The sequence below is a fragment of the Osmerus mordax genome, chromosome 8 (genome assembly GCF_038355195.1).
Source record: "Osmerus mordax isolate fOsmMor3 chromosome 8, fOsmMor3.pri, whole genome shotgun sequence".
NCBI classification, from domain to species: domain Eukaryota; kingdom Metazoa; phylum Chordata; class Actinopteri; order Osmeriformes; family Osmeridae; genus Osmerus; species Osmerus mordax.
In genome coordinates, this window is record NC_090057.1 from 3,008,177 (window position 1) to 3,021,442 (window position 13,266).

Genomic DNA, 13,266 nt, shown 5'->3' on the forward strand with positions numbered 1-13,266 from the left:
CTAAAAACCAAACACACGTTTTTCACTTCACATTACACTCTGCGGTTTACATGCTATCATCTAATGGAAGAACATTTTTTTTAACCAGGTATGATTTCAGCTTAGCGTCTCCAACGTAGTTGTTTAATAAACCGTAATGCAATATTCGGTTCTGACCAGATGAAGGAGGTGTTGCTTCCATTATTTATCAAACTGGTACCCTTTTAACCCAAAGATACATTAGTTTGGTTCACCATCTTACTTATTTTGACAACCATCCTTGGAACCATATATACTTAATGTTACTGTTATATTTGCTAGTGGAAGATTTAAATACATACGGCCATACATTAATTGATTGTGCCATATAGGGTTAGCTTAGCTAACCTGCTTTTCTTCTCATACAAACACACAGAAATGAGTCTGAAGTCAATTTCAACAAACGCAGTTCTCACCATTTTTTATTAAGTTGATCGATCAAATGGTTAGAAGCTGTGGCCGGTAGAAGTTCTGTACAGTACTGGATTTGAACGACCTCTGTTGTGCACTTGCATTAAATGTTTAGAAGGGATACAAAATATGCTTAACACAGCAATATCATTTATAGCATACAGCAAGATATATATTTTTGTTATCAAAGTGGCAATGCAGACAGTGGTTTTTGTTAATGCCCAGTTAAGATACAGAATATTGTCCTTCCGTAGTGTTCCCTACTTTTTTTAAACAGTAAGGCAGTATGTTTTGTTTGCAGTGCATTACGGCTTTCATCAGATAACTCTTTTGTAATTCGTTGATTCAATAAAATATACAACCTAAAGTGAAAGAAATAAACAATAAAGCCTAAAGACATAAAACATTAAGACAAAGAAGCCAAAGAAATGGTATCTTGAGTGTAAAACGTCCCAAAAAAAGAAGCTGCATCTACGTTAACAGAAGTTGGCAACAAAGCAGTATATTCTTTTAAGTGTTGAGTGGAAGAAGCTTTCAATTCAAGGAGGGGACAGTTGTTCTGTGGCGGGGTGGCCCAGTCCATTGTAAATCCCTCTTGTTGAGAGTGAGGAGTGGCATACATAGCCCCTGTGACCTTTGAACCACATGACCCCTGAACCTGAGACATCGTCACCATCACTCCAGTTTGAGCAGCTCCACATCGAAAATGAGTGTGGCGTTAGGAGGGATGACCCCTGGGTGGCCTGTCGCTCCGTATGCCATGTCCGGCGTACAGGTGATCTTAGCCCGTTGGCCCAGGCTCATCTGCAGGGTGTGGAGAGAGGAGGGAGAGGGGGTTATGAAGGTAAGGCCACTGTGCTGTGTGACACCTGTGTGTGTGTTCTACTGCAGGTGTCTTGTCTCACCTGTGCAACTCCCTCTTCCCAGCCCTTGATCACCTCCTGCCGTCCAATCTTGAACTTGAAGGGCTTGTTTCTGTCTCGAGAAGAGTCAAACTTCTTCCCATTCTGAAGCATCCCTGACACGGAGAGACCACAAAGTCTCATTCATCTTAACCATCAACAATATAAAAATAACTCTCATTGTACTGTCTAAACACCACAAACAGGAAATGCTCACACACAAGTCATTGTTACACACTAGTTAGATGTTTCTACAGTTAAGCATTGTGTGTGTTCCTGCTTCCCTCGTTTCCAAGACCAAACAAAGCCTCTCCTTCATGTCGGAAAAGCATTTCAACATCAAAGCAAAGATGAAGGCAGCTTTTAATAATTCAGGGATGTCCTAAAACCATGGACTGATTACACTGGTCCTACTTATTCTGATCTTGCGCTTGTTTCAGTGGTTTCAATGGACAAGTGAATGTGGAATATGATGCATTGGCCTGATTCAGTAGATTATTTCTGAAGTTAAGTAGGCCATTGCTAGCCTGCATCTAGACCACAGGGGAGCATGTGCTGGGTCCATGTGTGCATGTGCGTGAACTTTGCTGACCATTCAGGCATGCTGATACAATAAACCTCATTGGACACTTCCACAACAGAAAGTATGCTTTTAGCCACTGCAAAGAATGACGAACATGAGATATTTATGTATTTTTTTTAAGCACAAAAAAGAAGTGTGTTATGGCTGAGGAACCAAGTGCCATGTCCCTTAGAGGAGTAGCCTGTTATAGACCCAGCAGAAACCTTCACCTTACCCACGGTATCAAATATCAACCTGAACCCAGATACCCCAAAATATCCCGCTGGGTAAGACAATATTAATAATCAACACCAGCCTATAAGGCATGGCCGTGTATAAAGGTGGCGAGGGGATTTTAGTATCAGGTGGAACACCTCTTAATGAAGCCGTCCTTGGTCATTTACATAGTCACACCGAGATAGACGAATGATTCCACCACACGCAGACATAACATCAGCGTAAATAGTTGCCATTAAAACCAGCCAACTAGAGAGATGAATCTTGTACTGTACTGGCTGCTTCTCCCCTTACAGTCCTCCCTAAACTTAGCCTAGCAAGAGCTGATGCTTCCAGGAATCCCTGTTGCACAGATATCAGTGGGCTCCTGGCCTGGAGTCACAAGGGACATGCCTGCACGGGTCTTATAGAAACTCCCTGGTTCAGGTCTGGGTGATTACCATCTGTTAATACTCTCCCACTGGCAAACCACAAGCCCTCTGTTGAAGCCTATTTCTTTCTTAACCCTTGTGTTATCTTCGGGTCATTCTGACCCACCGTCGTATTGCGACAACTTTACCGCATACGAAAACAAATTGAATCATTTTCTTTTAACCGTTGGGCTGTCTCAGACCCCCCACATTGCAAAGGTTAAAAGAAAATTATTTTTATTTGTTTTTGTATTGGGTAAAATTGGGTAAACACAACGATAGTTCGTTATGAACCTTTGGGTCATGTGACCCGAAGGCAGCACAAGTGTTAAATCTGTCTGAGCTCTTTCATTTAGAAAAAGCCTTCACTGGCTTTTCTGGCTGAAACCAAACAAATGATCACTGTTGTGATAATTTTCAGTGGATTCTTGTTCCACTAGTCTCTGAGGGTCCAAACTGTACAGATTAAAGGGAAAAACAGTCGTGTGTCGGTGATCAGAAGACGAACAGAGAGCTCAGAGAAACGAGCCAACAAGCCCAGTGGTCGAATTGAACCGGAGCCGAGTTGGGGTGAGGTCCCTGCAAATGAGCTGTTTTGAAACAAGGCAGGGCCATTCCTTTCCTGCGGCTCAGCCCCGGTCCCAGACAGACTGTCTTAAGTAGCGTGAGAGCTCAGAGCTCAGTAGGACTCCGGCTCTATCTGGAAAAGCTGGGTGAAGGGGGGGGGGCTATTTTTACCCTGTTTACTGTATCCCTGTCTTAGCCCCTGTCTAGCAGGCTGGTCGGACAGCCTTCTCAGCCGAGGCCCGATGAAACCAGATAGCGCACGTATGCCATCTGCTTACGACACACTATCGTAGACGCGTTGGCACATCTCAGGGCTGCAAACGCAAATGTGTCGACGTAAAGAAAACCTGTTCGTGCGTCGTTTATCTTTCAGGAGATGGAAGATGAGGAGGGTGTAGGCTTTCATTTCTTCAGAGTTTAATTAGGCAACATGGTCACGGCTAACGTAGGTTATGAGCTCCAAAGATGTGCCTGGTTTAAACTTGAGCCATGACGCTTTGCTGTTTTAACTGTGAAGAAAAGAATCATAAAAAGTATGTCCACCTCTGAGGCTGTGTATCATATGTGGGATGGAGTGGGCAACAACTGCTTACATTTTTTGTCTAACTATTCTAGCTGTTCTGCTAATAGATAGAACCCACCATATATGATTCCCTGTGCGTACAACTCCTAAACTCACCACACCAACTCAGCCCTGCATTGCACCAATAATCCCCCATTAAAAACATTCCACATTCCACAGAAGACACGTTCAATCCTTGAAATGTTTGTTTCTATTTCAGTGCGACACCCTGACCAAGTGGCCGAGTGGCTAAGTTGTCACGTTTCACGGGAGCAGTGCTCAACTAAAACGTGGAGAGAGATGCCTCATTTATCTTTATGACATCATGACTGCGAGGTCCGGGGAGATCCTTGAGGAGAAGGCCCTGCATCATCCACAATACTATGATCACAAGTCATCACCTCACCCTTCCTCATCAATCACACCAGCATCGTGTTTAGGGTTCTTACCTCAACTAAACTCCTAACTGTCAGTCAGAAAGGCAGGAAGTTCCCACACTAAACCTTGTTCAGGTTCCTCCTACCGGCCTCTCTTTCCACTTAACGTTGTTAGTGTTGTACCTAGCTGTGATGACAGGGGAGTAAAAAGCAGAACCTCCAGGCAGATCTCAGTGTTTCCATGAATAGACCACCGGGCACGAGAGGGAGAGATAATTGATTTGTTCTGCCTGTTAGGACTGGGTGGGCCCTTCTGAAGGGCCTGTGTTTGACAGAGTGACCTCCAGGCTAATTTAGGTTCCTAACACCGTAGATGAAAAGCTGTCTAACAGACCACAAGGCCCTCCAAGTGCATGTTTGTATAAGCACTGAATATCTTGATGAGAAAGTAAAAACTCTGAAAAACGCTATGAAGTGGATCTGGCTGTTTCACAGCGAACCAACTATTTGCTTAGTTGCTCAGGAAGGTTATGATGTCACAACTGTGCTTGGTTTGGGATTTGAAGGATTCTCTGTTTTTAGCCATAATGTGAGTTGTTATGGTTGTCACCACACTAACACAGCGTGGTAAGCATCATGCTTTCGATAAAACCACCTGCTCCATAACACTGGAGACTAACTCAATAAGAGTTTGCAGCAAAAAAAGGTAGCTGTGTTAGGCTAATAAATCTACTTCCAGTTGGCTTGACAAGAAAGCTTCATTATTCCCTGGATCTGGCACAAACAGCTGAGCTGGATAGAGGACTGAGAGAGGCAGGGAGAGGGGGAGGAGGGAGAGAGGCAGGGAGAGGGGGAGGAGGGAGAGGCAGGGAGAGGGGGGGGAGAGAGATGCAGGGAGAGGGGGGGAGAGAGGCAGGGAGAGAGGCAGGGAGAGGGGGAGGAGGGAGAGAAGCAGGGAGAGGAGGGAGAGAGAGGCAGGGAGGGGGGGGAGAGAGAGAGGCAGGGAGAGGGGGGGAGAAGGCAGGGAGAGAGGCAGAGAGAGAGGCAGGGAGAGGGGGAGGAGGGAGAAAGAAGCAGGGAGAGGGGGAGGAGGGAGAGAGAAGCAGGAGAGGGGGAGGAGGGAGAGAGAGGCAGGGAGAGGGGGAGGAGGGAGAGAAGCAGGGTGAGGAGAGACAGACATAGAGGGATAGAGATAGGGAGAGGAGATGACGAAAGCACACACAGCATTAGCACTCCACTAATAGGGTCAACTTCCCTGCAGACATCAACACAGCAGCTCCACGGGCCTTAATATAGCCTGGTGCTGCAGTGCAGGGCCTCCGAGCCCACAGACATAGCTCTGCAGCTGACTCGCTGAGACCAATAGAGGAGCACTGCACGACAACCTCAACCAACCAAGACAATGTTTTAATCTATTAATTTAAGCAGAAACCCCCTTTCAGGTGATGTTTGGTGGGTTCTTGTTTTCTCCCTGTGTGACACTTAACAAGATCAAGTTTGGCCAAAGTGGAGTTCTAAATTTTGTGAATTGATAAAACATCCGGTCTTCAATTATGTCTTTTTGCATGTTCAGCCTTTAATCCAGATTTAATTCAGTCAGTTCCTTATGGCATACAGTCATGTAGAGTATCATCCGTGTTAGTCCCATGACCGGATTGTAACCATGGATCATGGCTACGGTAAAACTACCTGTTATTGCACATTTCTACTAATCAGAGGTTAGAATTCTAAAAAAGGTTGACGGGAGATAAACACTATCTGGGTTAACTTGTGACATGGACACTATAAAATCATCCTGTCTCACTGTAGGATTCATCCTTATCTGTAAGTCCTCTGTTCTAAGAGGAATTGTGCAGATAATTCCTTGACATAAGTTGATTAAACAGTCTGAATTTGTGTAAGTGTGGCTACTGTCCAGCTTTTGAAGTGAAACAAGTTATTGGGGCTAAATGTAAACATTATAAACAGATGGAACAACAGAAAGGAGTCTTGCTTGCTTGCTTTACCTGTGTAATGTACCACACATGTCTGGCCCTTCTTTGGAAAAGTCCTTCCTGTCAAGAAGAAAACACAGAAATAATTTCTGGCCAAGAAGGTCCTGGACTTGAATAAAAAAGATTGTTAATTCCCCCCAAATACCGACACTCCTCCACAGCCTAATCGAGTAAAAAACGAAACAAAAAATAACTGCCTTGAGACTTTCAGAAACTAATATAGCAACGTGTTTAAATCAATATAAAAATCAAACGTTGCCGAGGTACAACTATTTATATCAAGGGTATCTTTCTCGTGCGTTAGGTAAAGGTTTTGCTGGAGGCAGCATCTTGCAGAATATGCTTTTCGAGACTTCTGGAAAGATTGTTCTGGGCTAGTAGGACAAACCACCGCCGCTCACAACCGTCTAAAAAATTGTACAGGCTGTTACAGTGCGTTATTAGAGTGTAATTCCTTGCACCGCCGTCACTTGCACAAAACGCAAATTTAGAACATGAATATCGCATTATCAAGATAATCTGAAAACAATCAAACAAAAATTGCTGCAGAACAATCCCTATTCCCTTTTCATAACGAAACAGAAGCAAAGATAAACCAACTCACCATCTCCTGGAGATATTGTTTCGACGTCCACACCCATTTTGAAAAATATATAAACAATTGGATTTAAAGCAAACTAAAAGCAGGTTATATAGCTATACTGGTGACTACTGTGCAAGCTACAGTAAGACCATTCATGCACAGATCCACATCGGTCTGCGTCTGCGGGATTGTATTACACCACTAGGTGAAGATATCCCTTACTATGAGATGTTAAACGTCCGCTCAATGTCGTCGTAAACCGTACCGTTGTGAGCCAAACATTGGACAATTATTTTGTAAATAGCAAATTATCTCTAGATTAATATACACTTACGTATGGATTTGTAAAATGTACCTTATTCATAAAAAAAAAATATATATATGTATATCCATTACCTCAAGTATAATACCTTCAACAAAATACGATTTTCCTATCCTACAGCACCATCTTGTGGTTAACATCTGAATAACGTAGAAAAGTAATAAAACGTCAAATCCCATAATTCCCAGTTTTATCAAACTTTTCAGTTCCAGGTCCATCGAGAAACTATTCAAGCCGGGAAAAAGTAAACTAAACGTGGGAAACTGGTTAATGATTTGTTTTAGTAATTTGGTATTACCTGCACAAATGGGTTTATCATATTAATAAGAACGTTGACAGGTCGCAAGCCTCTGTCAAGTGTCAACGTCGTAAGTGCATTATTTATCTGTGTTCATGCATGGCTGTCTGCTAGCCGTTAGTTGCTGTCACGATGCTATGTTTATTAGTTACGAATCAATGTTCACTTCCTAGAACTTTTTAAATAAACGTGGTATTATTGCATTTGACATCTAAACAACCCCAACACAAAGTGAAGCCTTTATATTCAAGAACATCAACAGAAAGATTGGCTACGTCATACACTACGTTAGACGCTACAGGTATTAGCAACCCCGCTTGCTGTAGCCAACTGCAACGCCCCTTATGTGAGACACATCTATCCTTTACAGGTAATGTGAGGTTCCTCCACAGTGGTTCCCAGGGCACTAGTGTGTTATATACACTGATCTGCGTAGCTAAGGTCACACAGGCCTAAGCAGCTCAGTCCATTTCTCATGTAGTGGGGGGATTAAGGATTTCACCCTGACAAAGACACAGGGAAGAGGCTTTTCCTATTCTTAGTGTGTGATGGCAGCCGGGGTTGACTAGTTAGAGCTAGTTAGTCCCCTGCATGACAACCTCACCTAAGGCTTGGATTCTCCTTTCTCTTTCATCAATGTTACAGATTGAGTGATATCCTTTCATTTCCTCTCGTTTGTCGGGTTAACCTGTGCTCCCCTCTCTTGTCAGTATGGATCTGGGCAAAGCCAAGCTGCTAAGGACGGGACTGAACACTCTCCACCAGGCTATCCACCCCGTCCACGGGTTAGCGTGGACGGATGGGAAGCAAGTCTGCCTCACCTCTCTCTGCTGCGTCAACGGGGAAGTCAAGTTCGGCGACACCAACGTCATCGGGCAGTTTGAGCATGTGCTGGGGCTCTTCTGGGGCCCGCTGTGTTGCTCCGGCTCCGCGGCGCTGCTGGCCGTCCAGCACAAGAAGCACGTGACCGTGTGGCAGCTGCAGCTGAGCTCCCTGGAGCAGAACAAGCTGCTGTGCACCCAGACCTGCGAGATGAGCGAGCCCTTCCCCCTGCTCTCCCAGGGCTGTGTGTGGCACCCTAAGATGGACATTCTGGTGGTGCTGACCAAGAAGGACGCCTCGGTGCTCTTCTCCGTCCGGGTGGACAACCGCCGGGTGAAGGCGGAGATCCGAGCCAGCGGACTGATCCACTGTGCCTGCTGGACCCAGGACGGCACGCGCCTGGTGATCGCTATAGGCAGCGCCCTGCACTCCTACATCTGGAACGACATCCAGAAGAGTCTGGTGCCATGCTCTTTCTGCCCCGTCTTCGACGTGGCTGGTTACATCTGCGCCATCGAGTCCACGGGGGAGGCCCAGGTGGCCGTGGCGACAGAGCTGCCCCTGGACAGGATCTGTGGGCTGAACGCGGGGATGGCTTTCGACCTGCCCGCAGACGGTGAGCACCTGTCAGGGGAGGGCTCTCCCGTGGTCCTGCTGGACGAGGACGGCTGTCTGGACCGGAGGAGGTCCTTTAACTTTGACAGGTCCTGCATCTCCTCAAACTCAGGTCCCATGGACCTCACCCACATCCTGGCCAGACACCGGCGCTCAGACCCCAGCCCCCTCATCCACCTCCGCCGCAAGGACCACCTGACAGGCTCCGGGCAGGACTCCTCACACCTGATCCTGGTCACCTACGAACGTAAGGTCACCACCACACGTAAGGTGAGCATTCCTGGCATCCTTGTCCCGGACATCGTGGCCTTTGACCCAAGGGGCGGTACGGTGGCAGTGGCGTCTAACACCTGTAACATGGTGCTGGTCTACTGCATCATGCCCTCGGCCATGCCCAACGTCCAGCAAATCTCCCTGCAGAAGAACGAGAGGCCCAAGGGAGTGTGCTTCCTCACTGACAAGATGCTGCTGATGATGGTGGGAAAGCAGAAGTCCAACGACCCAGCCTTCCTCCCCTCCTCCAACACTGACAAGTACCTCCTGAGAATCACCTACAAGGAGCTTGTGTACGATGGAGAAGCCCCCAAAGCCTGCTCCCCGAGCCCAGGAAACCCCGATTCCCCTTCCAGCTTCCACCACGGGATTAGGAGACACTCGGAGTCCTCCAGCAAGGAGGAGCGAGAGCATGTGGGGGGGATAAAGGAGTTGGTGCTGCCTAGCGGGGCTGTAATCTCGTCTGCGTCACCCAGGAACAGCCGCAGGCTGGTGGAGGAGGTCAGGAGCCCTGAGCCCAGCCCCTTCGCCAGCTCCACAGACTTCTCCGACCGCGCCGCCTCCAGTGCCTCCTCCGTCACGGTGGAGAACTTCGACATGGATCACGTCCACCGCATGTCCTCGCTGGCCGTGTCTGGCCAGGCCAGCCGCGAGTCCAGCCGACCCTGCTCCCCGCGCTTCGACCCAGCGGACAAGTTCCACACCGACCCCACCCTGCCCAAGACCACCTGCCTCCCCAAGGAGCGACCGGTGGACCAGCTCAACAACAACATGGAGAGGATCTTCACACGGTTTGCCGACATGCAGCAGTGCCTGGCAGAGATCAGAGACTTCACCCAGAACGGGAAGAAGGCGCAGGGGGGCTACCCCAACGCTTGCGAGCCCCCCTATGTCAACGTCACATGCCAGGTATGCACTTAAGGGTGGCACATGTCTGCACATGTGGGTTCTTTCAGTTGATACTGTAGGCTAAAGACATCCTGAAATCCGAAATGGCTGAATGGATGTCACTGTAAAAGAGTTTTGTTAGAGTCTATTTGAGGTGAGACACAGGGTGAGACACAGGGTTTTTTAACCCTTGTGTTATCCTCGGGTCATTCTGACCCATCAGTCATTGTGACCCACCGTCGTATCGCGACAACTTTACCGCATACAAAAACAAAGTGAATCATTTTCTTTTAACCGTTGGGCTGTCTCAGACCCCCCACATTGCGAAGGTTAAAAGAAAATTATTTGTATTTGTTTTTGTATTGGGTAAAATTGGGTAAACACAACGATGGTTCGTTATGAACCTTTGGGTCATGTGACCCGAAGGCAGCACAAGGGTTAAGGTGAAGGTTTTATGTCATCGGATTACTGTCTGTCGGGATAACACAACGCTATGGAAAGACCTTGTATAGAAATACCTCAGATAATGGGATCATACACTTGCCTACGAGTGAATTGGTGTTTTGTCACATGTGCAAAGCTTGTACACCTGCAGACCCCCACAGGCCCACTGTGACAGCAGGTGCCAGATTATTATTTGTTAGCCAGATTAAGACATTGTTTGTGTTGCAAGGATAGTCTTCGCCACAGGGTCAAGCAAAGGAGCTGAACACCCTCATTTACCTCTCCTTCTCTCCCTCTCCCCCTCCCCCATCTCTCCTTCTCCCCCCTGTCTCCCCCTCTCCTTCTCCCCCCTGTCTCCCCCTCTCCTTCTCCCCCTGTCTCCCCCTCTCCTTCTCCCCCCTGTCTCCCCCTCTCATTCTCCCCCCTGTCTCCCCCTCTCATTCTCCCCCTGTCTCCCCCTCTCCTTCTCCCCCTGTCTCCCCCTCTCCTTCTCCCCCTGTCTCCCCCTCTCCTTCTCCCCCTGTCTCTCCCTCTCCTTCTCCCCCTGTCTCCCCCTCTCCTCCCCCTGTCTCCCCCTCTCCTTCTCCCCCTGTCTCTCCCTCTCCTTCTCCCCCTGTCTCCCCCTCTCCTTCTCCCCCTGTCTCCCCCTCTCCTTCTCCCACCTGTCTCCCCCTCTCCTTCTCCCCCTGTCTCCCCCTCTCTTTCTCCCCCCTGTTTCCCCCTCTCCCCCTCTCCTTCTCCCACCTGTCTCCCCCTCTCCTTCTCCCCCCTGTCTCCCCCTCTCTTTCTCCCCCGTCTCCCCCCCCTCTCCTTTTCCCCCCGTCTCCCCTCCTCCATCCTGTCTCCCCTCCTCCCCCCGTCTCCCTCTCCCCCCCTCCCCCGTCTGCAGAAGCAGCTGTCTGAGAACGTGTTTATAGACGAGAGGAGGCCGGTCCTGCTGTGCGAGGGGAAGCTGTGCCTGCGAGTCCTGCAGGAGCTCTTCAACATCTCCATAGTGGAGATGATGTATGGTACGTACAGCCAATCAGGGCTCACCTCCACTGCACACCATAGTGGAGATGATGTATGGTACGCACAGCATGTCAGGGCTCACCTCCACACCACACCATAGTGGAGATGATGTATGGTACGTACAGCCAATCAGGGCTCACCCCACAGCACACACTCTCCCAGCACAACCAGGGAACTGGAACCCATGTCCACAGCTTCCTCACACGTTTGTGCTGACGAGCAATTCCTCAGAAAACCAACCTCACTTGGCTTGTTTAATGGGAACTAGTACAAAAGAATAGTTGTTACGGTCAGGCTATCCTTTTCCCTTCAGGTAGGAATGGTGCATGTGTAACTAACACTATGGTGTTAGTCGTAGATGTACTTTTTAAACAGAAAGGTTTGACAGCAGAAATTGTTCTTAAGTCGAGGGAGGAATTTAATGCAGGCTATTACTGGAAGTGATTAACAGCCTTGATGAGATTACAAAGCCTTAAAAGCAAGCTGCTTACAGCTCCACACGAGAAGTTTGTGTCTTGCTTATAGAACTCTAAAATACTCCTGGTTGGTATAATCCCATCGGTCAACTGAGCAGTTTTGTTTTGTTTTCTGGTCGACCCGTTAAATTTACATTTATGCTTTTAGCAGACGCTTTTATCCAAAGCGACTTCCAAGAGAGAGTTTTACAAAGGTGAATAGGTCACTGATCATAACAACGAGATAGCCCCAAACATCGCGGGTAGCCAAACATGAAGCATACGTTGTGAAAACCAAATAAGTCCCAAAGGGAAGAACAATAACAGCATGTAGTTAGACAAGGTACAATTAAACAGCAAGAACCACAAAGTTGTGTCAATGGCAGTCATGTTGGCATGCTTTGTCATCGTACAGCGAGGCTGTGTTACGTAAAGACACAGGCGCATGAGTGGACTGGGCCATCTCTCCTGTCTGCAGGGCCGCTCTGGGTGGTGTTGGTTGCCGACGGGGAAGGCTTTGTGCCGCTGGCATTCAAGCCCAAGGAAGAGCTCACGGTCCGGAACGGGAAGAGGAAATCCCCCCTGAGGTCTCCTGGAACTCCCGAGGGGTCTTGTCCGTCCAGTCCCGTCCAGCGCAGCACCAATAACCACACCTCAGCCTCGATATAGACACCTCGGCCTCGATATAGACACCTCGGCCTCGATATAGACACCTCGGCCTCGATATAGACACCTCGGCCTCGATATAGACACCTCTGCCTCGATATAGACACCTCTGCCTCGATATAGACACCTCGGCCTCGATATAGACACCTCGGCCTCGATATAGACACCTCGGCCTCGATATAGACACCTCGGCCTCGATATAGACACCTCGGCCTCGATATAGACACCTCGGCCTCGATATAGACACCTCAGCCTCGATATAGACACCTCAGCCTCGATATAGACACCTCAGCCTCGATATAGACACCTTAGCCTCTCCTCTGCAGGGCCTCGTCATAGCACTGAGAACCCATCATCATCCCATTCTAACACGACTCTCCAACTTCACACACCCATGATCTCTGCATTTTGACACAAAAACAAGGCATGGCTGCATTCAAGGACTCTGATTTTATTTATTTTTTCGTTCACCTGAGGATATATATTTTTTTACTGTTCTGTTTAAGATGATAATTGTGCTTTTGAAATACCCACCTTTCGATCAGAATGTTTACATGTATTTTCTGAAAGGCAGTAATGAGATTACTGTCAGTGAGCAGGTAGGATGAATACAGTCATGTTTTTGCTGCTATAGCTACACTTTGCAACTCTGAAGGTTGCTTTCTGTGTTATATGACTATTTTAAATTAAAGTCTTTACATGTTTAAAAGGCATATCATTTATATACTAGATACTGTTCTATGCAAGTAGTACTACCAGTATGAGTGGCTAGGGAGGTGCGCTAAAGTGCCACTAGGGGGTGCAAGAGATTTAGAAATCAACCAATAATAAACAACTCTGGTGCAGTTT

General features: G+C 47.7%; 2 protein-coding genes across 2 annotated transcripts; one reads left to right on the forward strand and one right to left on the reverse strand.

Annotated features, from left to right (window-relative positions):
* Window positions 1-412: 412 nt before the first annotated feature.
* fkbp1b (FKBP prolyl isomerase 1B) lies at window positions 413-6,818 on the reverse strand. The gene is made up of 4 exons (XM_067241379.1): window positions 6,645-6,818; window positions 6,053-6,100; window positions 1,335-1,447; window positions 413-1,233 (listed from the first exon to the last, which is right to left on the reverse strand). Exons 1-4 carry the CDS (start codon window positions 6,679-6,681, stop codon window positions 1,105-1,107), a joined length of 327 nt encoding a protein of 108 aa, XP_067097480.1. The 5' UTR covers window positions 6,682-6,818; the 3' UTR covers window positions 413-1,104.
* A 431-nt stretch (window positions 6,819-7,249) lies between these two features.
* wdcp (WD repeat and coiled coil containing) lies at window positions 7,250-13,233 on the forward strand. The gene is made up of 4 exons (XM_067241978.1): window positions 7,250-7,313; window positions 7,954-9,862; window positions 11,175-11,295; window positions 12,230-13,233. The coding sequence occupies exons 2-4, from the start codon at window positions 7,955-7,957 to the stop codon at window positions 12,418-12,420; spliced, it is 2,220 nt and encodes a 739-aa protein (XP_067098079.1). The 5' UTR covers window positions 7,250-7,313; window position 7,954; the 3' UTR covers window positions 12,421-13,233.
* The last annotated feature ends 33 nt before the right edge of the window (window positions 13,234-13,266 follow it).